General features: G+C 46.1%; 2 protein-coding genes across 2 annotated transcripts in view; one reads left to right on the top strand and one right to left on the bottom strand.

Moving 5' to 3' along the window:
• prepl (prolyl endopeptidase like) overlaps window positions 1-13,870 on the bottom strand; it is a 20,840-nt gene extending 6,970 nt beyond the window's left edge. The window contains 12 exon segments of the mRNA XM_063192052.1: window positions 2,095-2,311; window positions 5,693-5,732; window positions 5,815-5,962; window positions 8,319-8,537; window positions 9,951-10,142; window positions 10,506-10,722; window positions 11,282-11,408; window positions 11,987-12,067; window positions 12,070-12,252; window positions 12,802-12,868; window positions 13,005-13,133; window positions 13,826-13,870. Of these exon segments, the coding sequence (XP_063048122.1) occupies window positions 2,095-2,311; window positions 5,693-5,732; window positions 5,815-5,962; window positions 8,319-8,537; window positions 9,951-10,142; window positions 10,506-10,722; window positions 11,282-11,408; window positions 11,987-12,067; window positions 12,070-12,252; window positions 12,802-12,868; window positions 13,005-13,133; window positions 13,826-13,870 (1,665 nt within the window).
• Window positions 13,871-14,258: 388 nt separating this feature from the next.
• The window catches only part of camkmt (calmodulin-lysine N-methyltransferase), a 155,391-nt gene continuing 144,649 nt past the window's right edge, over window positions 14,259-25,000 (top strand). The window contains exons 1-3 of the mRNA XM_063192051.1: window positions 14,259-14,282; window positions 16,885-17,063; window positions 18,169-18,233. Coding sequence (XP_063048121.1) covers window positions 14,259-14,282; window positions 16,885-17,063; window positions 18,169-18,233 — 268 coding nt within the window. The remainder of the gene's footprint in view (window positions 14,283-16,884; window positions 17,064-18,168; window positions 18,234-25,000) is intronic.

Raw genomic sequence — 25,000 nt, 5'->3', positions numbered from 1 at the left:
GGTCCGTGGACTTTATTTGCCAATTCCACTAACTATTAACTGCATCCAATGATGTTTTGGACATTAGCACACATCTGTCATATAATACAAACAGTCAAGACATAACATTATTTCCCTCAGCAAGAATGAATATTTAATACTGGTTTTGGGCGTTTTCATGCCGTCCTGTTTTCCAAATGTCAGATTCAGTCTTCATATTAGCATGTAAAGAAACTTGTTTTGCCCAAGACGATTGCAAATGTTGGTTCACAGTAATCATCACAACATGACAAAACTGTCAGAAAGACCATTGTGCTTTCCATCATACATGAAATTTGTCATTTTGTGTGTGTCCAAAAAAACTGTGTTAACCGTGTCACGGTCTGAAACCCCCTCCATAAATCAGTAAGGGTTTGGTCTTGGGCCATAATTTAATCCATTCTTTTTCATGTTCTCATAGCGGGAAAATTGCCTATCAACATATTCATAAGAATCTGAATTAGAAATCACATGTAGAAAAACACAGATGAAGCATACAAATTCATGAATTGATTAAGGTGTTGTGGTAGAACTTATGAGGTTCTCACTTAGCACAACACCATAAAAAATAATTTGTGTTCTAGGGAGATGGGTTTGTCTGCTCTGTTTTTTCTCCTAAAAAAGTGCCGACTTGTTCCCCTGCACTGTTGACCGTAACACAGTTGAGTAACACGGTTGACTGTTTTGAAAGTGTTTTTGTGCTATTAATCCCTTGTGTGTTGGACAAATCCTATGAACAGACACTAGGGATTATCTCTGGAGAGGGAAGTCTTGTATAAGGAGGGTCACTAAATTCAAATCAGACGTTACAGGGATTTATAATGAAAAATGTGTCAGTCTGTATCACAGTGAATCATAAAATCCTACTTATGAAGCTCAACAATCACATTTTCTATATCAGTTGCACAGATTAATGACAGCATTATTGTTAAGGGACATAAGCACTTTCAAACGTATGTTATTTCAACTCTGTAGTATTTTTATATATGGTTGACATGACATAGTATTTGTCCATAACACTGTTGACAAAATAATCAAGCGAATGATGGCTTTCATAAGAGCATGTATCAAATGATTTAAGATTAAGTTTGGCAATTTGTTTGTTTGGAAACTTAAATATATACACTATGGAAACATCTAGGTAGTTTATTTGAAAAAAAAATACTGATAATTGACATTTTGCATTTGCCAAAAGCGCACTGGAAACGTAGAATGACCCTATAATTGGTGAACCAAACAACTGCATGAACTGCATTACAATTGCTGTTCTGAAATCCTTTCATCAATTCTTGATGGAGTATTACAAAATAATCAAAGTATTGAAAACTATTCAAGCTTGACGATGGCAGGGTAAGAAATCAACAGGTGAGTCATGCGTGGTCCTGTGACTTGGTGTCTGTGTGTGTGTGTGTGGAAATGAGAAACCTGAATGTGTGTGTCGGTGTGTAATGTGTAGGCCTATGCTGAAACTAGAAACTGTGTTTGGGTGCGTGCACGCATGTGTGGGTGCGTACGTGTGCATGCGCGCACCCACTTGTAAACCGACACATACCATGCTGTTGGCTTTGTGAACTTACCTGCAGGATAATAGCCCTGAATTGCTGGTTGTAGTGTGTGTGTTTGTGTGTGTGTGTGTGTGTGTGTGTGTGTGTGTGTGTGTGTGTTTGTGTGTGTGTGTGTGTGTGTGAACCAGTCTCAAACGCCCTACCTCACAGCAAACGCACTACCAAGACAGCTAAAAGCCGGACTTCTAGCCAAGTCTGTGAGGCTTTAGCAGGAGGGTTACTAATGTCCCATGTTGTTAGTCTGCATTTGTTACATTTGGGGTTCTTTCAAATATTCAAACTCCTGTCCTCTACCTGTGCTTGTGGGCCCGTGCTTCACGTGATACCCAGCGTCCGTGGAGAAAACAATAAAGTTTGCATGCTGTCAACCTAACTTTTGGGGGACTTCTCTCCATTCAACATCCTGATTGCAGATGAGAAAATAACCTTTCAATTGTGCTTCTGCGAAATATTGAATTCAGCTTCTGTCATCAATGACGTCTTGTGTGTGTGTGTGTGTCCATATACCTACCTGTAGTGTAACAGCCCTGAGCAGCTGAGGCTGCTGGTTGCACAGCGCCCCCGCCAGCACAGCTCCGGCACTGCGGGCGGTCAAGGCGGTGCGGCCTGGAGAGGACACCCCCAACTCATGGAGCCTCCGCAGGCAGGCCACCAGGTCCTCAACCCCCCTCTGCTTACCCTCCAGCCGGCCTGCCCGGTGCCAGCCTAGGCCACCCTCACCTCCACCCCTGCATGGAGACAGAGAGAGAGAGAGGGAGAGAGGGAGGGAGAGAGGGAGAGAGGGAGAGCGGGAGTCAGAGACGCAGGGACGGAGAGAGGAATGGAGGGGGGAATGAGGAAGGATGGAAAGGGAAAGATGGAGACAGGAACGGAGGGAGTCAGAGACACAGAGTGGAGAGAGAAATGGAGGTGTGAAGGGAGAGATGTAGAGAGGGAGAGGGGGAGATGTTGAGAGGGAGAGGGGGAGAGAAAACACAAACATACGGTCATTGCGTTGAAGCTATGACACATGCGAGAAAGCGGGGTGGGGCATGACATAAGTGCCTGGAGAGCAGTGTTCAAGGAACCTCACTTTACTTGACGTCGGTGTCATATGCATGGCATGACAGTGTCATAATAGGGTCATGACACAGACGAGTAAACATTATGTCAATGTCATAAACATTTTATATCATGAAAAGTTGACATTGTTAGGGTTGTCTTTACCATAACCAAATGTCACTAAATGGCAAGTCATAAAAATGTTCATGATACATCTATGACTGCGTTATGACACTATCATGACACTGTTATGTCATACCTATGACGCTGGTGTCAAGTTAACGTAAGTGTTACCAAAGCATCTTTACTCTGCTCTACTTGAGATAGAGCATGTGAACATGACATTAGATTTCAAACTGTTTTTGTATCGGAATATACACTACATGTTGAAATGGCCTCTGTTTGCTCTACTGCTGAGGAGTTATGCATGTTGTGCTTAGTATTAGGGATGCAAACGATTAATCGATTAAAAAACATTAATCACAATTAATCGACAATTCAACTGACTAGAGACCCAGGTGAAATGGGCACGTGAGTGTGTGTGAAGAGGGGTGTGAATAGTGGGAATATTTAAATCACCTTTGGATTAAATAATTGAAATAAAATTAATTTAGATGTGGTATTTTATCTCAATTTTTAATAATTTTTTTTAGATTTAGTTGTTTTTCTCCGAGAAACATTGAGATTTCGGGGGGAAAACGCCGCTTATCAATTAATCGTAAGTCGATCGATAAGACTATCAACTAATGATTAATGAATTCATCGATAATTTGCATCCCTACTTAGTATCTATTGCCCAGTCTCAACAAGAGGACTCAAGGAGAACTGAAGAGAGAGGAAAATCGGCAGCTGATCTCAGCTATTGAGATACACCTTGTTGTGAAGTGGCTTGGTAAAAGATAGCCTTCTCACGAGAGGAAGACTGCAGTTGATCTCACCTGTTGAGATACACTTTGTCGTGAACTAGCTTGGTAAAGGATGCAGAGCTACACCTTGTCGTGAGCTAGCTTGGTATAGGATAACCTTCTCACGGCTGCTTCAGTTGCCCTTGCCACTCCACCGATGACCTTTAGGTTTAGGTTTAGGTTTATTTATTTAAGAAAGGGACAGCATATATTCCCAGCATTTAAACAAAAATGCTGAATATACAAGATTGTAGCCAAGAGGCTAATTTCCGTCTTTTGTCCCTTGACAAGTTTGATGTTCCCTAAAAAAACTAAGTTAAAACAAAACTAAAAATACACAGTTATTGCACACAGTTGTTAAAAAGACCCCGTCAAAACATACACACACATTTTAAAATATATAATACAAAATACAATTACAAAAAAAACAATACCCAAATAAGTTACAACAGCTCGCAGTACTAACTATTTACGATTATGGTGACATGATGGATTATCCAGTAGCCATAATTTCAAACTGTTGACTAAGGGAGTTTAATGTTGGCAGTTCTCTAACTTTTATGGGAATTGTGTTCCAGGCTGTGACACGCTCTGCAAGAGAAAATACAGCCTGACTAAAAGCGCTCTTTTCTAAATGGGACAGAGCAATCACCCCGGAATTGGCTCTGGTAGCCCTGTTTATGCTTTTTATGATAAATGTTTGTACGAGGAGGAGGGGCCAGGGCCATGGAAAGATTGTTAGATTAAAACTAATTCATTATATTAACCATAGTTATCCCAGTCCAACTATCTTGTTTTTTAAAATATGACAATTGATATGTTCTAGGCTTTCTGTCTAGAATTTTTTAGTGCTATTTTGTATAGGTTGCAATGGATTTTAGTGTTGTGACATTAGCTGATGCCACCCAACTGGTTAAGCAGTAAGACATGTGTGACATGATCAATGCGTTAAAATACAATGTTGCTGATCAAGGGTTAAAATTGTTCCTAATGTGCCTAAAATTAGATAAATTATATTTTTATTTTTGCCTATAGTTTTTTAACATGTTGCTTAAAATCAAGTTGTGAGTCTATAACTACGCCAAGGTATTTAAATTCTTGAACAACATCTAGCTTCTCTCCCTGCACCATGATGCTGGGATCAAGCTCAATGGTACCTCTTTTTGTGAAGTACATACAGACAGTCTTGGACACATTAAGATGAAGGTGTGAGTTCTGTAGCCATGTACACACATCGTTCATGACTGGTGTTAACTGTTGTGCCTTGTGACCTTGTGGGTCAAGCCAAACCACAGCCAGGGTTTGCATATCCTTTACCACCCTCATTCACACGCTATCACTGTATCACTTTTAGCAGTGGCAAGGGATTGACACAGCATATTGCCACTCTTGGAATGCCGGTCGTCTAACAAGCAAAGCGGTTATCTATTCCAATATATATTATATATTCCAAGGGAATCTGGGTAAATCTGCAAAACGTATGATAAATTGCTAAAACTAAAATGAATACACGTGAAATGTTACTACAGCATCCCATTTCCTCCAATATCCTCCTACTGTGAGGTTAGGCCGCTGACAAGTTTGACCTGGCCTGGGACAAAATCATCTGAATAGTAATGGTGGGGTATCCTGGTGAACCAGTAGCCTGTAAGGTTTGTGTAGCCCAGCCCCCTGGGTGTCAACACATAGCTTCTGGTTCACCAGGAAAATGGTGGGGTGGCGTCCGCGCCAATGTCTTATCCTGTGCGTATCGCTCGGTTGAAATGTTCAAACTGGGAACACTGATGATGGGCTAGACCCGAAACGTTTGTCCCCTGTCTGTCGGTTTTATTTACTTTTTTCGGCTTTGTTTAATACAGTTTTTGATTTTGCATTCAGCTCCAGTGTGCGACTCTTTTCTTCCATTTCACAAAATCATCTGAAAGAATGCCCCTCTCAAAGCTTACAATGTATTGGGCCTGGGACAACTGAGCCCTTTTGTCAATCCGCTCCACCCTCCTGCCGGGTGGTCTGTGTAGGGTAAATGAAGTAGCCCTACCTGGCGTGGCAGTATGCTAGGGCCCACCCACTGTCCCTACCTGATGTGGCAGTATGCTAGGGCCCAGTTGCGGTACCTACCTGGCGTGGCAGTATGCTAAGGCATACCCACTGTCCCTACTGTACCTGATGTGGCAGTATGCTAGGGCCCACCCACGGTCCCTACCTGACGTGGCAGTATGCCAGGGCCCAGTCGTGGTCAACCGAGTCTGGACGTGGCAGTATGCAACCGCGAAAAACCCCCCCACAAGCGTCCAGTAGCAGCCTGCTGTCCGGGCTGAAGGCCATGTTGAGCTCCAGGCCATAAGCCCCGTACACGTGCACCAACAGGGGGGCTGGTCTCAGATCAGACAGGGGAGCCCTGTGGAGCAGTGTGAGGGGAACCATGGTGCCATCCTACAGGGAACAAGAAACAAACTGTGTTAGTTATGAATTAAGTCTAACTGCATTTTAATGATTCACAAACACAGACGCTGATCCCAGTTCAGTAAATCCTACAGTGAAGAAACAGTCTTCTTAGTCACTAAAGCCACCCAGCCACAGGTGACACTATGTACACTTTATTTTGTGTGTGTGTGTGTGTGTGTGGAGTGACACAGGGGCCGACTTGTGTTAGCCCCCCCCCCATCTCTTTTTATGTATGTGTGTATGCTACTTGACACCTTAATTTCCCCCTGAGATCAATAAACGATACTCTACTCTACTCTACTCTAAATAAGTCTACCAGCATCTGATCCCAAGTCAGCCTGCGGCAGCCTGTAGAGCAATGTGAGGGGATCCATGGTGCCGTCTTAACAGGGAAGAAGAAACAGTCTTAGTGATAAAATAAGTCCAGTAGCATTTTAATAATGCACAAACACAGACACTGACCACAGATCAGCCAGTGTTACGGGAACCAGGGTCTCGTCCTACAGGGAAGAATAGAAAGAGTGTAAGTTATAAAATAAGTCCAACTGCTGTTTAATAATGCATGAACACAGACCCCAAGTCAGCCTGTGGAGCAGCGTGAGGGGAACCACATGGCCCAGTCTTACAGGGGAAGAAGAAATAGATTTATATTAACCATTAAATAAATTACATCAATTTATGTTTGAAGTATGTATGAAGTACCAACACAGGTACTGATGATCTGATCCATGTTAGTAAAGGACAAACTGTGGAGGTGTGTTAGGGAAACCATGGTGCCATCCTAGATCCTGTTTAGTTGTAAAAATTGAAAGGTTAACATTGGTCAGTTTACCTTTTCATAATATCACAAGTCACAACAATTCTATTACAGTACTAATGAATTGCTAATGAATAGTGGTACCATCATACATTGTGGTGCAAGTCTAGAGAAGGAGTGACAGACGCAGAAAGAGAGAAAACATATGCAAATCCGAGAGAGAGAGAGAGAGAGAGAGAGAGAGAGAGAGAGAGATGGAGATGGAGAGAGAGAGAGAGAGGAGAGAGAGAGAGAGAGAGAGAGAGAGAGAGAGAGGGAGGGAGGGAGAGAGAGGGAGGGAAAGAGAAAGAGAAAGAGAGAGAGAGATAGACAGATAGTTAGAGAGCGAACACAGGGCAGTTAAATGAATAATAAATCAGCAAATAAATAATAAAGCACTATACTGTCCAATTAGCACTGATTACAGGCTTATGTGGAGTGTGTGAGTGTGTGTGTGTCTGTGTCTGTGTGTTTGGTTTGGGCATGTATATGTGTGTGTGTGCGTGTGTGTACATATGTGTGTGTGTGTGTGTGTGTGCGTGCGTGTATACTTGCATGCGCATGGTCATGTGTGTTTGTGTATACTTGCATGTGTGTGTGTGTTGGGGGGGGGGTCTTTCATCAGAGGATTAGGCTCATGAGTACCATCTACATACACTATGCACTGCCAGAGGTCACTCACACACTCACACTCACACACACACACACACACACACACACACACACACACACACACACACACACACACACACACACACACACACACACACACACACACACACCTCAGTCCTAAGCACAGCACTGATCCAATGACTACACTCTTTTATGTTTAGTCCCTGGGTGAGCTCTTTTGTTCAGAACTGATAATCTGTATCTGTCCTATATATCAGTTACAGCAAACACATCTATAGCTGACAAAACAACACAGGCAGACACAGACACATGCAACACAAGACAGTAGAGGAGGCTGCCCTTACAATGGCACCCTGAGTGCAAAGAAACATGAGAATGCCTGCTGCACTTTCCTTCGGTTGTTGTGTGGACCAGTGTGTGTGTGTGTGTGTGTGTAGGATTAATCTGATGTTCTGCTGCTTGTCTGTTTCCGAACGTGTCTATTTGTGAGAGATAATTATGCTAATTATTAGCACTCAGCTAATTATGCGGACCTGTGTATGTACAGTATGTGTGTGCATCAGTGACGGAACAATTGCACTGGACCCCAGGTCAAAATACTGATAGGGCCCCCCAAACAGCATTACAAGGTCATAATGGGGCCCGCATCACCAATATGGGAGGGCCGTGGACCCAGGGGCAAATGCCCTGCTTGCCCCACCTGTAGCATCACCCCTGGTGTGCATGCATGTTGACGTGTGTGTGTGTGTGTGCGTGTGCGCATGTGCTTGTGCCATTGTCTGTCTCTGTGTTGATGTAAGACACACCATACTTTAATGGGGGCCTGGTGGAGCGTGGTATGGTAATGTAGCTCTGGGGGCCCCTACATATGGTGCGTGCGTGCGCGCGCGTGTGTGTGTGTGTAAAACACCATACCTCACTGGGGGCCTGGAGGCGTGTGGTGTGGTAGTGCAGCTCTGGGGGCCCGTCCATGTGGTCTGGGGCCCCCTGCTGCACCAGTAGCCGGTGCGTGTGGGGGCAGTAGGCGAACACACTGGGGGGCCACACCGGGGAGGAGAGGAGGAAGCGCAGGCTACCAGGCCTGCCTGTCTGGGACACCCTCTGGCTCTCATACGCACACGCCCAGCACGGCAGCTACCAAGGCAGACAGAGGAGGGGAGGTTGATATCAGTGTTGTGTGAGAGAGATTGAGAGAGAGAGAGAGAGACAGAGAGAGACAGAGAGAGACAGAGAGACTCAAATGCCGCACTTGCACACTTGGGGCAATATGTAAGCGATAACGGCCAACGAGGTGACCGGTTCCATGAAGTTAATGGCGAGGCGGCGGCTCCGAACTCCGGCGATGTGCCACCTCGAATGCTGTTATCCTGCTTATCTGCTTTTAGGGTAGGGTACTTTTTTTTATAAGCTATTACTGTCTGTTAAAGGTACACTGTGCAGGAAATGGTCAAAAAAGGTACTGCAACTATGCTGCTCATTGAAACTGGGCTGCCTTTTGCCAAATTTGATCTTTACATGAAAGTTTACTAAGTAATACACAAATATTTTCTAGTATGGTCCAAATAGAGTAATTTTTGCTGCTAAAAATTGCTATTTTGGGAAATTCAAAATGGCTATGAAAAGTGCAATTTTTCCAGTCATAATGAATACTTAGAATTTGATGGTGGTGGTAAGTATTCATGAAAAAGGTAACATTAGTGAATGTGTCACTAGAATTCTGGCAATATAAACTAAATTAAAGTTGTAGGAAACCAATGACAACTGCAACCAGGATCTTGGGAGCAAAGGATATGAGCGGCGCTAAGCGGTAGAGTAAACTTAGACTCGTCTAGAATCTTCGTTTGGAATGCCGACGCTGTGATTATTTCATTTTCCGTAGATAATGTGCATGGTTTCCACGGCGTTATCCCTTAGATACCGTCGTCATTCCAAATGAAGATTCTATACGCGTCTAACTCAGTCGCACGCCTGACCGGTTCCATGGAATTAATGGTCACCCCGACAATCAATCAGAAAAGAGAATTCCGTTGCGAAGGCAGATAAAGGGAAATACATGGCATGCGCCACCCACCATACACTGCCATACATGCAGGCTTGGACGCGCATGCACTCTGTGTGTGTGTGTGCGTGTGTGTGTGTCTGTAGGCTCTAGTTACCGGAACTGTATGAAATGGTAAGGTGCACCGTGCATGCGTGTGTAACTTCAACCTCTCTTTGGACACCTTGTATCTGTTACCTGTCAAAATACCTCTGCTGTAAGTGTGTGTGTGTGTGTGGTGGAGGGGCTTAGCTGAAACCACTGACTGCTATCTAAGCGTCTGTGGCAATCATGTGACAATTGATAAGGTAGACGGCTCATACAGAGTTTCTTCTAGAATCCAATTAATGGTGCAATCCTATGACAGCCATGCTAATTTAGGAGACTAGGAGAATAAATGGAGTTCAATGAGTTCAATGGAAAGTCATGCCCACTTTGCTGCATTGGCGACACGTGGAATGAGCTATCTTGGTTACCAAATTGAAAATCTTTTGGTGCTCTCTGCTCACCTCCAGGGATGTCACACAGGAAGGGTCCTTCAAAGACACTGACTGCAAGACTAGTCGTCCGTCCGGGTGCCTGAGGGCAAATACACAGTGGTCCTGTAGCAGCTCCATGTCTCTGACCCCCCAGCCTAATGGGGGCGTGTAGAGGGGCTCCCAGCAGGGCATGGACAGAGCCGAGAGGGAGGCTTTCAGAAGCTGCAAAAGACATGAAGGGGATCCCATAATCAATCCATACCTTGTCTCTTACTTCCATGTCACCTAGTATGAGCCAGCAGCATCCATGTAAACAGCCATGCATTAATTCATCCATGTAACAATGGACCCATCCATAAATTCTTGTACCTGCATTCAACTCATCCAACTCATCCATCATGCAGGTGAAAGTTTATGTGACAATGTGTGTGTGTGTGTGTGTGTGTGTGTGTGTGTGTGTGTGTGTCTGCATGCGTGCGTTTGTGCGTGAATACGCTATACCTTCGATACACGAACGCAGACAAAATTTAAATGTCCCTTTGTAACTGCCAGAACAAAAATGCTAAAATGTGTGTATTTCTGTACCTGATACTCCTGCTCAGGCCCTGTGTTGGCAAGGATGTAGAGTTGGCCATGACCATGCTCAATGTAGTAGACCAGTCCTGGTTGCCGGGGCTGCACCAAGACAGGGGCGTGTCCAGGGGCGGAGCTAAGGATGGCTCTGACCTCTGAGCTGCTCTTACTGGTGCTGTTGAGCGTCATCAGCTGTCCATCAGCTGAACGCCCCACCTCCACAAAGAACCTGACCAATGGGGATCAAGACCAAGGTCCTCCTTATAGCACACCTTTAGGACTGGTACGGTTACAAGTAATGTATTCAAATGTTATACAAAATTGAAAACTACTCTTTGCACGATTACATGCATTCAGAAATTCTTGGTCCACTGCCTCAATAAGATTTTTTGGCATTTTGAATATAATCACAAGTAAACAATCTAGCTGAGATTTGTTTTGCTACAAAGGATATTATAGTGCCTGTGTATACAGTAGGTTTAACTGAGGTGATCCGCGCTAGTTCAACACTGGGGACTCAAACCTGCCACACACCAGTCAACGCTCCAGTTTGGGCATGGAGGGCACAGCACAATACCGCTGAGCTAAAGGACCAGATCAATAGGTCAGTACAAACGATACTGCCTGAGGCTTCGGGAGGGAGGTTTACTAAAAGTTCTACACCAAACTCAATAGCTGCTCCGTTACATAGGCAATGACAGGTGAAACAAACACACGCAAACATGAATACACACACACACACACACACACACACACACACACACACAAAGGAATTGCGGAGTACGTACTCAGGGTCAGGTTCTTCGTATACTAGAGAGGTACGGACTCCAAAGTCAGTTAAGTCCAGGCGATACACACTCTGACATTTTAGACCCTCCTGCTTGGTGTAGAAGAGTATGCCATCTGATGCCCATTCTATAAAGATCACACACACACACACACACACACACACACACACACACACACACACACACACACACACACACACACTTCTGGATCTGGGTTGAAATAAAACAGTGTGGCTTTACTGTCTTGACATCATCGTCTGTGTGTGTGTGTGTGTGTGTGTGTGTGTGTGTGTGTGTGTGTGTGTGTGTGTGTGTGTGTGTGTGTGTGTGTGTGTGTTCGGGATGGAATTAAAATCGAAAATGTATCGATGTATGGAAGTATCGGGCCGGCGATTTAATCGAATGAATGCATCAGGGGGCATTCTTAAGAATCGAAAGGAAGCGAATCGCTGGGCCCCGTGCAATGCCCTAGCTCCATAACACAATAGAGTGGAAAAGTAATTGGAAAAAAATCGTATCGAACCGAATCGCATCGTATCGTGGGGAATTCTTAAGTATCGAAAAAAAATCGAATCCCTGATTTAAGAAATCGATACCATATCGTATCGTCATGAAGGCTGTGATTTACACCCCTAGTGTGTGTGTGTGTGTGTGTGTGTGTGTGTGTTCGCTTGCACACACAACGCGTGCTGTGGTTTCACTCACCAAAGCTGAACACATTGTCCAGAATGAGCAGCGGACGGTGGGGTGGCGGAGATGTCACGTCTGTCAGCAGAACCACACTTAAACCTGGCTTCCCCCGGTTGTGGGGATATTGACTGTGGCGGCCAGCAGGCGTTCGCCAGGGGACAGACGCACCCTCTGGACTGTCCCCTGGTCTTCATCTTCATCGTCCTCCTCTTCCACCTCCCTTCCACCTCCTTCTTCTTTAAGCCACTCTACATTGAGAACCTGCTCTGGCTCCGACTCACCTGTACGTAAAGATACAGTTTCTCACACACACACACACACACACACACACACACACACACACACACACACACACACACACACACACACACACACACACACACACACACACACACACACACACAATTAGTCTTTTGTCACATTGGAGCTCTCCGTTGGCCAGCAATTTTCAGCTCCGTTCCTTCTCTCCAATTTCCTTCACACACACACACACACACACACACACACACACACACACACACACACACACACACACACACACACACACACACACACACACACACACACACACACACACAAAGCGGAACTTCCTGTCCCATTGGCTAACTTTGCTCTGTCTGCTCTCCATTCCTTTACCCCCCAAGTTCTTTCAGATCAGATACTGACACACACACACACACACACACACACACACACACACACACACACACACACACACACACACACACACACACACACACACAATCAATGTCAACAACCCCAGAATGGTGGAATGCATGGTGTGTATCACATGCGGCCTGTCACAGACTAGGTCTAGGATGTGTTCTCACCTGGTCCACGCACACATCGGTAGATGATTCCACCATCCTCAATATAGCTATGGAATCGTCCCTGGACCTACAGAAGACATGCATCTCAATTGATAAACACTTTAGTCATATGTACAAGGTTGGCAGTTTAGGTTATTACATGTTGTATAACATAGCTTAACATGGACTCTCTCTCTCTCTCTCTCTCTCTCTGACGTGCTCACCACAGTGTTGTCAGGGACGTCTGAGAATTTGTTGTGTGCAGCCCTCAGCCTCCTCCTGTACCGCTGTACCAGACTCCTGTACCTCTGCTCCTGACTGGGGCTTTTGTAAAACGGAACGCCATGGCAGCACTAGCACAAAAGCGAAAATGTCCAGTTTATGACTACCCCATGGTTAAGATGAAAGAGAGAACCTACACATAACATTGTTTTGAGTTAACATAACAGCATTTTGTTTGCGTCAGTAGCCTAGTAATAACCAGTGGAAATACAGTAAAATGTTGAGGTAACAGCCTTGATGAAGAAAAGAGATGGGTGTTCCGTTACAACGATCAGTTTCCACTCATTCTCTTGGGTTACCAAAACTTCGGCGTAGTTTCAACATGAAACACATTTACTCGGTCAATATCTATAATAAATGAGCTTAGTAACTCAATTAATTAGCATAGTGCTAAATCCACCGGTCACCCCCCCCACCCTACCGCGGGATGCACCAACCCTTGCTGTACGCACACCCTCCTATTCCGCCCTCGCGCGCAGACCTGGATATTTCAAACCAGCATGCATGTATGGTGGAGGATGGTTGATGGGCACGCGACAGAGCCGGGTCTGACACCCCCGACCCGCCCCCTCCCAGCATTTACTCATCGTATGTACAACGGGTCCTGTTTCAGTTTTCATCCAGTGATAACGTAGCGCTTCAAACTATTGCTGGAACCCCCAGGAACACCTGATTATGGGCGAGAAGTCATAGAAAGAGCACGTCTTTCGCCACTGTGTTTACAACACAGTCACTGCTCTTTCCCCCCCCCAGAACCGCCCACAGACCCCCGCACACGATCGGCGTTATGTGGCAAGTCTAAACGCATAATCACGATGGGGTCGTAGCTAGGCGCCGATATGTTTGGTACTGGGCGCGTTCAGATGGGTGCTCGCATATGGAAATTAATCTTCTTAGCGTACACTAGATTTCACAGGAAGTGTAGCACGGGAAGTGTCACCATGGCATGCTAGCAAAGCCCCTCCCCCGGCACTAGGAGCATCAGGCGAATTGTGTTACCCGGCCGGTGGATTGCTGAGAATGATCTAACCGTAGAAGAACTGATTTAGTCGTTTGTAAATCAACAGTAAACCACTGTGTCTTTGCTTAATAATTTTAGTCACTGTAAACTCTGTGGATAGCTAAGAAGATGGAGCAAGAACAGAACCACCAGGTTGTTAACGGTGTAACAACAGACAAATCAACCACTGTCGCAAATGACAGGCATGCCAGCGACGAAGGTACCGAGGACCAGCCAACTCAAAGGACAGACACGTTGACTGGCACGCTGGACCATCCCTTCAGACGAGGTAGCACGAAAAGAAGATGATGCACAGTAAACATGACAGCCTACAACAGAAAATAGACACGGCAATGATTGTGGTCCTGTGTTGCACCAGGCTGCCGTCTTCAGTGGGGGTTGTACTGTTGTGTTGGTGTCATTTTTATGCTAGTGTATGTTTTATCCCTGTGGAAGATATTGCTTCACATGACAAGCACCGAAGGAAAAGTCCTGTGTCGTTAGAAAGTTGAACTCCACACAGGCTAGTTCAGTACTAGCCAGTGAGTCTTTGGACAGTTAGCCGACGCATTTCATAAACTCCCACGTAATGTATTCATGTTGTAGGAGGATGCTTACAGCAGCAGACCAAAGTCAAAGATAAGGCATAAACAGCAACAACAACAGCGCACTGGTTATGCAGCAGGATTGACAAATTTCAGCCGTTTCTTTGTCTCTGCTGTGAAATCACGAACCATTCCTCAAGGAAGTCTATTACTGTGTCTGTCATGATGGCAGACAATAACGCCCTCATAATGTTATCAGCATCAGCAGAGTTGGAATCGACCACCCTGATGCGATGCGAAGGAATTGTGTGAGGGAAATAGTGGAAGTGGAAAGCTGATGTCGACTACACATGCTGCCCTCTAAATGGGAGTAGGCTAAATCCCTTGCTTCCTTTCCCACTCATAATCCAGTAATTTTTCAGGTAGGCTATAGCTTTGTGTATATTTACTTCACCAGGTTGTATCATGTCAGCAATTTGCAGGCAGGGGGATGAAATGCTGATGCTGCACAGACCTGTTACTGGCTGAATGAGGACACTAAAGGAATGCCACTTCAAAAATAGAAACAACGTACTTATTAGTCCAAAGTCAACCATATTGTTCCCTCTACACAGGGGCATAGCAGCAAAACTAGACCCCTATGCAAAATCAGCTCCAATGGACCCCCCAGCCGTAAATCTTCATAAATCGGACTGTTTGTGGGCCCCGTATATACATGGGGCCCTGGTGACTCAGTCACACAACCCCCCCTGAAAGACACACACTAATATATGCCTCTACATCACACCATTTAGAGAAATGAGCAGCTCTCTTCAACTCTACAAACTAAATGGGGAGACAGAACCAAGGCCCCTACTTATGTAGCATCCAGAAATAAAGTAGCCTATGCAGTGTCATGCAATGATGCAAGGTAGAACTCAGAGGACAACTCGGGCACATTTCAAGGTAAATTCCATTGCTAGAAATGGTCAAGTGCTAGAAATGGTCAAATGGTTAGTAGCCAGATTGTGCCAGATTGTGCAAAGTGCAGCTTGCGTTGCTGTGCACACCTGTCATGGCAGCCAAATAGCATGGTGATGTGGGCAAGTTCTAAACGTCCAATTTGCATACTGGTCAGAAAGCTTTGACATTGACTTTCACTACTAGAGACCTGCTCCCTCTTTTGGCTTGTCTTAAAACAAGACCATGGCTGACATGAAAAATAAGACACTTTACCACATTTATTAAACCCGGGCCAATTATTTTAACGGTATTAAGCCTAAAATAGTGCTGGAATACCCTTTACACTGGAAGTCCCTACGCAAGGGAAATGAAGGGCTTGCACACAATTGCCCTGTGGCCAGCTTAGTTAGGGCAGAGCACACAGAGAGAGAACAGCACACATGAGAGAGACCACATGTACACCACTTTAAAGAGCACAGAGGAGAGGTATGGGAGATAGCGGCTTCTTTCTAATATGCGGACTCCCGTTCTCGACCTGCGCTTGTGGCCTTGCGTTTCGCTGACGCCCCATGTCTGCGCAGTAAACAATCGTCTCCTTGCTGTTAGCCTAGCCACAACAACTTTTGAGGTTCTATTCTTCATTCACCCAGATTCACCCCGATTGCAAATGACAAATGAATAATTGAATGACAAATGAAAAATTGGAATTGCGCTTTTGCGCAACGTTGAAATACACTTCTGTCGTCAGTGAAGTCATCACAGGGCCTCAAGCAGGCAAGGGAGCAAGAGAGAGGACGTGAGTTATGTTATTAGAAAGAACCCAACATGGTGATATTCACAACACAGTTGTTTTCAGATGGTTGTTTTAATGCAGAGTTGACAGAGTTGACACTCTTCCTTCACTCACTCTCTCTCTCTCTCTCTCTCTCTCTCTCGATATGAGCTACTCGCCAATCCAGCTCGCCCCTCTCTTCATATTAGCGACGAAACAAAACTGTACATCCTCTTCGCCCCCTCTTTCTCTCGCTTCACTCATCCCCTTCCACACCCTTCGCCCCTTCCTCCCAATCGTCTTCCTCTCTCTATAACTACCCCCACGAAACCCCTAGGTCGAGATCTCATCTCATCTCTCTCTCTCTCTCGTCTCTCACACACTCCGGTATTCTTACTTGTATTCTCCTTAGGTCTCTCTTACCCGCCCACACCACACTACACACACACACACACACACACACACACACACACACACACACACACACACACACACACACCGTCTCTCTCTCTCCCTCTCCCTCTCCCTCTCTCTTTCTCTCTCTCTCCCCCCTGGGCCAACAGGTGCTGAAACAGAGGCAGGTGGACAGTAAGAAGGTGCCTCAGGTGTCGGTGCGGAGGTTCTCCTCTTTCAGCCTGTTCTCCAGGAGCAGGGTCACGACTGCTGACCCCGACGACCCCTCCCAGGGACAATGGGTCGAGTACCGCAGTGCCTTCTTCCCCCAGTACAGTGCCTTCCTCAGGTGATCGATCTGAATGAATTGGGGGGGGGGGGCTCATCCAGGATGCACTCATATTTGACTATTGCTTGTCTGTAGCCCCATAATGCATGCCGTTCCACTAGTGTGGAACGCTGTAATAGTAATTGAAACGTGCAGTACCATGACCATGGTACTACACCACTATGACATAACACAACTCCTTTGAGAATGCACTACGACTTGGTCATTGCCATTCTGGTAACAGTTAATTCATAATGTGTTAACCCATTTAATTCTGAAGCTGCGTATACGCTGCATTGACCTAGGTGCCTGGAGCTGCATGGACACAGCATTCAGGCTCTTGAGATCTGAGATTTTTATAAAAATGTGGATATCTTTGAGGTGAATGAACACATTCTAATCCAAGACGAGGGTCCTAGACAGTGTTGAAAGTAGACGGGTGCGCAGCACCGGTATGAAATTTACAGCCAGTGCGCAGTACCGGTAAGAGAATAGGTTTCATTCTGCCCAAAAACGCACAAAAAAGTAAGGTGTGCTATTTACATAAGTGGAAAATATACAACCACACTTTGCCATTTGAGTGTCCTATGAAGAAGAGAATAGCTCAAAGTTACCCCAAATAGTCAAGCAGAGATATTGATCTGAAGTGCACGGTAGCACCAGTAGCATCTGTAGCTCCGTGAGATAGACATAGAAGACTACTACTTTTCACCCGCTGGTCAATTCAGCTTTCACAGGTTTTATGTAGATTATGAGATGCTGAGATATTTAGGTTTTTATAGGAGGAGGGCACCTTTTCCCCAAAAGGGCTTAGGTATTCAGCAAGTGTCTTTTTGCAGGTGGCTTAGGCTTAAATGGGTTAATGTAACACTCAGAGATCTGATGTGTGGTAGTACTGTATGTTATCCAGTGAAAACGTGAAGTGTAATCTATCATCTAGTATTATTTATTAGTCTGATCACATTTTATTATTCCCTTTATCTCTGTTAATCTTTTACCTAATCTATTATTTGTCAATTATTCTGTTCATTATCGTTGAATTATAATATTTATTATCACTCAGTTGGGCCTTACTCCATGACAGTGACTTCGCTGAACATTTATCTTTATGTATGTTATGTTTCAGAGACAACCTCGGACCCATCAGAGTAACTGAGGTGCTCAACAGCTTTGATAACACCGGAAATGTCTGTGAGTAGATGTTGTCCTTTCTCTATTTTTATGGTACGCTCTCTCTCTCTCTCTCTCTCTCTCTCTCTCTCTCTCTCTCTCTCTCTCTCTCTCTCTCTCTCTTTATGCAACTGCAGATCTTCTCTCTGCCTGTAGCCGGCAGTAGCGAGCCTGTCATTAAGGACTGAAGAGCACAGCTGCTCACTCTACAGGAGTGCATTTCTCCAAAGCTCTGTTGTAAAGTGTGGGTCAGAGTGTATTTTGTGTCTGTATGTGTATTTGTGAACATATTGTACACACACACACACACACACACACACACACACACACACACACACACACACACACACACACACACACACACACACACACACACACACACACACACACACACACACACACACACGATAAGTTCATCGGGCTACCATTACATTTCTGTAGCTAAGTAAGACAAGTGAGGAAATAGTGCAGCCTTTTGATTGGGTTGTGTATGATTTGCCTTTGATTTGTGATTTGCTTAACTGTGAAGTCTGCATAAAAGCCAAGTCTTTTGTGGGTGTTTTGACAGTCTTGTCTAAGCCATGAAGTAAATGAAAGTTCATTCAAAGTGAGATTTGCCCAGAGGGCAGCACTAGTGTGTGAGAGTGTGTGTGTGTGTGTGTGTGTGTGTGTGTGTGTGTGTGTGTGTGTGTGTGTGTGTGTGTGTGTGTGTGTGTGTGTGTGTGGTGTGAGTGATGTGTGGTGTGTGGGTGTGTGTGTGTGTGGTGTGTGTTAGGTGCGACAGTGGTGCAGATGTGGATGTGTGAGGCAATTGTTAGTGGGCAGGGTGACAAATCAAAGCAAGAGTGTGTGTGTGTGTGTGTGTGTGCGCGCGCATGTGTGCACGTGTGTGTGCTAGTGCAGCCCGTGAAGTGCGTGGTGTAGTGCTCTGTGTGTGTGCGTGTGTGTGTGTGTGTGTGTGTGTGTGTGTGAGTATTGATGTGTGACAAAACGAGCAGGGATGTGTGTGTATGTGTGTGTGTGGTGCGGTCGTGTGTGCGGTTGTGCGTGTGGCGTGCAGTGCGTGTGCGTGCGTTGAGTGCGGTGCGTGCGTGCGCTGTTGTCGGCGTGACCCCCCGTGAGTGCTTGTGTAATTTTGAATGTGTGTGACAAAACGAGCAGGGATGTGTGTGTATGTGTGCGTTTGAACGTATGTGTGCGTGTGCGTGTGTGTGTGTGTGTCAGAGAGGGAGAGCATGAGCAAGAGTGTGTCAGGCTTCTGTTCTGGTCTGGCTGGAGTGAAGTGTTGTTTTCATGTGTGGCTGAGAGCCGGGGGCGTCCTGATGACACGATTGGCTGATTTCTCTGGATTAAGAAACAAGAGACTTCCTGCTGCTCGGCAGAACATTCATGATCCCTCCCTCGCTCAAAGAGAGAGTGTGTGTGTGTGTGTATGTGTGTGTGTGTGTGTGTGTGTGTGTGTGTGTGTGTGTGTGTGTGTGTGTTTGGTGGTGTGTGTGTGTGTGTGTGTGTGTGTGTGTGTGTGTGTGTGTGTGTGTGTGTGTGTGTGTGAGTCTGTGAACTTTTGTGTGTGTGTGTGTGTGTGTGTGTGTGTGTGTGTGTGTGTGTTTTGCTGTGATCATCGTACATGTGTGTGTGAGAGTTGTTCTCTTTGGCCCCCTGCTCCTCTCGAACACGAGGTCAGCACCGCGCCATTCAGACTGTCCTGTCAAGCACCCCTAATTGATCTCACGCATTGGTACACCCAAGCATCTTCCACCCCAAGCCCCTGTCACATAGTCTGGGCTGCGCCATTGTCTACGTGGGGACGGGGGTGGGGGTGTCGGGCGGGTGGATGAGCCATCCTTCTGGTTACTACCTGATCCCCCTTCATACCTTCTTACCCCCTCCAAATCCTGCCCTGCAGGAGGTGTGTGTGTGTGTGTGTGTGTGTGTGTGTGTGTGTGTGTGTGTGTGTGTGTGTGTGTGTGTGTGTGTGTGTGTGTGTGTGTGTGTGTGTGTGTGTGTGTTTGTTCGCGCAGGCGTGTGTGTTGGAAGGGTTGTGGGGTGCAAGCTTGAGCTCCTCTATTCTGTTACACTCTGTCCCCGAAAGCACCCCCCTTCCTACACACACACACACACACACACACACACACACACACACACACACACAGACACACACACAGAGAAAACGGTTTTGTGTTTGTCAGCAGTTTGCACCAAAGACCAAAGATCAGTGGACTTAGCGTGTCCTCAACATGTGTTTCACAGTAGGGTGGAGTGGGGATGAGGAGCCATAGTGAGGCTAAGCACCAGGGGCAATGGCTGCCACTGATGATAGGGTTGCAGTTGTCCACAGTGGGGTGTGTGTGTGTGTGTATTTGTGTGTGTGTGTGTGTGTGTGATTGGGACGACAAATCTGCCCTGGCATTATTGGCAGACCAGTCCCGCACCCCCAACCCCATACTACAATTATGATGGGCTCTGTGTTTTGATGGGCTCTGCACTGTGTATTACCGATGTATTACCGCCCATGCACCGATAGGTTGCTGCCCCACCTAAATTGTGGCCCGGTCTCTAAGGGAAAATTTGCAGCAAAAAAAGCAAACAGAACTGGAAATGCACTCAGAGAGTGCAGACCCCCGCCAAGAAACTGGATCCGAATCACCACCCAAATTGAATCACATTTCATCAAAATCCATTCATAACTATTTGAGTTATCCTGCTAACAGACAAACAAACCAACTTGTGCGTGCGTGTGCTTGAGTACATTGGCCTGTGTGCACATTATGTGCATGCGGCTTTGTGTCTGTGTGCGTGTGTGCATGCATATGTGCATGTGATGCGTGCGTGTGCATGCATGTATGTGTGTTAGAGAGAGGTGACTCAAAGAGAGCCAGCCACAATGGGGGGGGGGGGGGGGGAAAGCCTGGCTGCCTGGCCTGCCTGTGAGAGGATGGCTCGGGTCAACAGGGGAACGAGAGGCTCAATGACTGGGGAGGAGCTCTAGCAGAATGGGGATGAACTGAGCCGGGGTCGAGCAGAGAGGGGTGGGGGCGGCGGTGGGTGGTATGGGGGGGGGGGGGGGGTGGGGCGGGGGGGTATGAAGCTGTGACTTGGCAAAGAGGGGTGGGGGAAGTGGGTTTGGGTGGTGAGGCTGTGACTTGGCAGAGAGCGGTGGGGTTGGGTTTGGGTCTATTTTATGAGGATGTGACTGAGAAGAGAGGTGTTGTTTTGGGTTTGTGGAGCCTTGATGGGGTGGAGGGTGGTTTGGCTCGGGCAGCGGGCTGCGTTTGGGTCGTGGGGTTGTGATGGGGCCTTGGCTGGGTGAGAGGGCTCATTTGAATTGGGGTCTCGGGGCCATTCTGGTTCTGTGTTGGGCCTGTGAGGTAGTGCAGATGCAGACGCCCCCTCTCCTTCTCCTTTACCCACAACCCCCCTCTAGTAGCCCTCCCCCCTCCCATACAAACCTTCCAACCCACTCCTTCCCGACTTTTCTATCCACCTCCCCCCCCAATAACCCCCACCTACCAAAAAAAAACCCTTCAATGCTGAGCCACCAGCCTCACACTAGCGAAGGTCACATGTTGGGCTGTGTGTGTGGGGTGAATGTTATTGAGAACAGGGCTAATGGGGGTCATCCCAGTGGGGTGCTACTGCTGCCATGTGTTGCTTAGGTACAAGGAGGAGTGCTGGTGTGTGCGTGTGTGTGTGTGTGCGTGTGTGTGTGTGTGTGTGTGTGTGTGTGCGTGTGTGTGTATCTGTGTCCTTGTGCACGCTTGTGTGTAGGTTGCCACTTGCTATTCATCCAGCAGCATGTTAGCGCCCCGGCTAACAAGAGGGAGAGTGGCAGGAGGTTAAATGCTGGCCAGATTGTCTTCCTGCCTGGTTGACGAGCCTCCATGACAGCTCGCTCTTCATCTCGCCAATCAGCATCTCCGCATCTCCCAGCAGCTGCGGCAGTCTCACTACAGTGACGTGTCGTGACAACTCCTTGTCAATCTCTATTTATTTACTTCTTTAAACCTCTTAGCGCAGATCCTATGTTATAAGCTTACTAGCACCAAAATTGTTATGTCCAAGTTTTGATCTTTTACTTAAGGCTCCCGATAATGTCGTAGCAATGTTGTTAGGATGTAATTGAGTCTTTTTAAGCAATGAGTGAATGGGTCCATCTGTGCAAAGAGGCTAGGAGATTGATAGTGCTTTCATTTACAGGGATAACGCTTGCCATACTACTTGTACAGAGTACTTGCTTTAATGCATTATTTCTTTTTGTATTACTTATTTCAAATATAGAAATTTGAAGTAGTTACACATACCTGTAATACATACAATATCATTGCAAGTCAAGCACACATACAGTATTGAAGCTTGTTCACATTTACAAGGATGCTATAAAGAATAACTGCAAGTACTGTAATATAGTAGTCACAAACAATATCATTGGGATCACTTTCAGAGCGATTTTTTCTGAACTATAAAATAAAGCCAACTAGAGTTCTTGAACATACTGCACAGACGTCATGTCTTCTTCTTGTGGATGCTCATGAGAAACAGGATTTATTAGTGACATCTAGGGCTGGGTGAAATAATCGACTTAATCGATAATCGATCGAATCGAATCGAAATTCACATAATCGATTCACAGGGCACAAAATCGATTTTTTGGGTTCTTTTTCTTTTTGTTCTTTTTGTTTAATTTAGGTCTATGGAAAATACCCAGTAGGTATTTATCAATCAGGCCTAGGCCTACTTATTACAAATTAGCAATCTGTTAACACTGTCAAGCCAAAGCCCTTTTACATTTTTATATAAAAATAGGCAACAGCATCTTTTGGGGGAAATCCTGGCACCAAGAAGGGAACGGATTGAATCGATTCGGATTCGTGATTAATCGATTCAAAGCCCTAAGAATCGAAATCGAATCGATACCGGAACATGGCTGCGATACCCAGCCCGACATCTGTGGGCGGGAGTATCTTTATGCAGCAAATGTCTGTATTACCGTTGTCTGTGTGAACGGGACTTTACACTACCTTTGGTTGTGAATATCGACAACATGTTGAGAAAAATTTTGAACACAAACCAGGACAGTAGGTAGTGCATACTGGGTAGTGCGTGTTGTTGGCTTTGTCATTCCTACTTCTTTCAACATAGCGGCGACATTGGCAACCAGAGATAATTAATTAGCTTTTTCACATGATGTCAGACACCTTTGGTACAATCATTTGAAGCAGGAAAAGTAGCATCCGCTAGCCTGACAAGCCTGACCCTCTCATCTACTTCCATCTACAAATAGAGGTGGTAGACAGTAGTTCTCAGCCTTTTTTGAACAAATGCCCCATGGGCCTCATCATAAGCCTCCTAACGATGACCCCTTGCTAACACCTCCCTTAGTTAAAAATAAAATAAAATGGTCTGATGTCTCCCAATGGCAACGAAGCCCCGCCCCCTCTAAGCTGTATTCCTCTCAACGCCCCTCTAGGGCTCCCCAATGCCCCCAGGGTGGCTTTCAAGCCCCTGTTGAAAAGCACTATAGTACAAGGTCAGGCTTGTCGGGCTAAGCATCCGCTTATGCTGTGTTCTATGCAAATCGGTAGTTGTTTTTCCTGCTTCACTTCAAAAGCGGAACTTTTGTGATGTCACGGTGAAAAGGCTAATTCCTTGATTAAAAACACTCCCACTGGGGGAGCTACAGTCCCGCTCTTTTCATATCCCATCTAGCCACTCTCACTTAGTGTGTGTGTCTGTGTGTGTCTGTGTGTCTCTGTGTGCCTACGTTGGCAAGGGCCGCAAGTGAGCTCATTGTATGTATGCGAGCCAATGGTACCTCTCCCCGATCTTTCTTTATTCTTTTGTCTCTGCTAGTGTGTCTCTCTGTGTGTGTGTGTGCCATACTAGTATTCCCGTTTTGAAAATGTGTGTGTGCGCGATTGTGTGTATGTGTGTGTGTCTGTGCGGCGTGCGTTTATACAACACTGGTGTCCCTACTGCGTGGGTCTCCTCCCTCCTGGTTGGTTGTGTTTGGGTAATTATGCTAATTCCGGCTGCTGCTAGTCTAATTGCTCCCTGCAGACAACAGCATTCTGCTGCCCCTGTCAGTGTTGCCCTGCACTCTTCAGCGGGCGCTCCTCCCGTCTCTACGCTGCACGCCACATCCTTTAGCCCAATGGCTTCAAACATCCATTGTTTTTATATCGCGTAGTAATAGTGTGGCAAGAGTCATGGTTCTCTTAGTTTACTAAGTCATCCTGCCAAGTTTTGACGAAATGTATGCCGATGAGGCCAAAAATTTTCAGATTTCACATGGAATGACCCACAATTATCCGCGTAACTTTTTTTGTATGTGTGTGTGTGTGTGTGTGTGTGTGCGCCAATTTATTTTCTGTGTGTCCTCCCATTAACAGTGAAGGTGATTAGCGCGTGCTGCTTAATTAGCGTCTCCGTGCTCCCGGCCGCCTCAAGTGTGTGCCATCAGGCCATCCTATTGGTTGGCTTTCTCGCTCGGACCCCTCTCTCTCTCCCTCCCTCCCCCTCTCTCTCCCCCTTCTCGTTGCCCCCGGCGCTGTCTGTTCCCCCCCCAAAAACACTCCGTTGGCCTAGCAACAGGCGCTGCGGCGACGGCGGAATCCGCCGGGGCCTAATGTTCTTGATGATGTTTTAAAACAAATACATCATTAATCTGATTAGGGTGACTCCGCTAAGGGAATGGCGCGTGCAAATGGCCACCTAGCCATCTCGCTTTGGGCACGACTCCAAAACACATGTACTACTCCCTGCGTGGGTACACATGTCTGAATGGGATG

This window comes from Engraulis encrasicolus, chromosome 24 (assembly GCF_034702125.1).
Source record: "Engraulis encrasicolus isolate BLACKSEA-1 chromosome 24, IST_EnEncr_1.0, whole genome shotgun sequence".
In the NCBI taxonomy this organism is placed as follows: Eukaryota; Metazoa; Chordata; class Actinopteri; order Clupeiformes; family Engraulidae; genus Engraulis; species Engraulis encrasicolus.
This window is presented reverse-complemented; position numbering and strand designations above follow the sequence as displayed.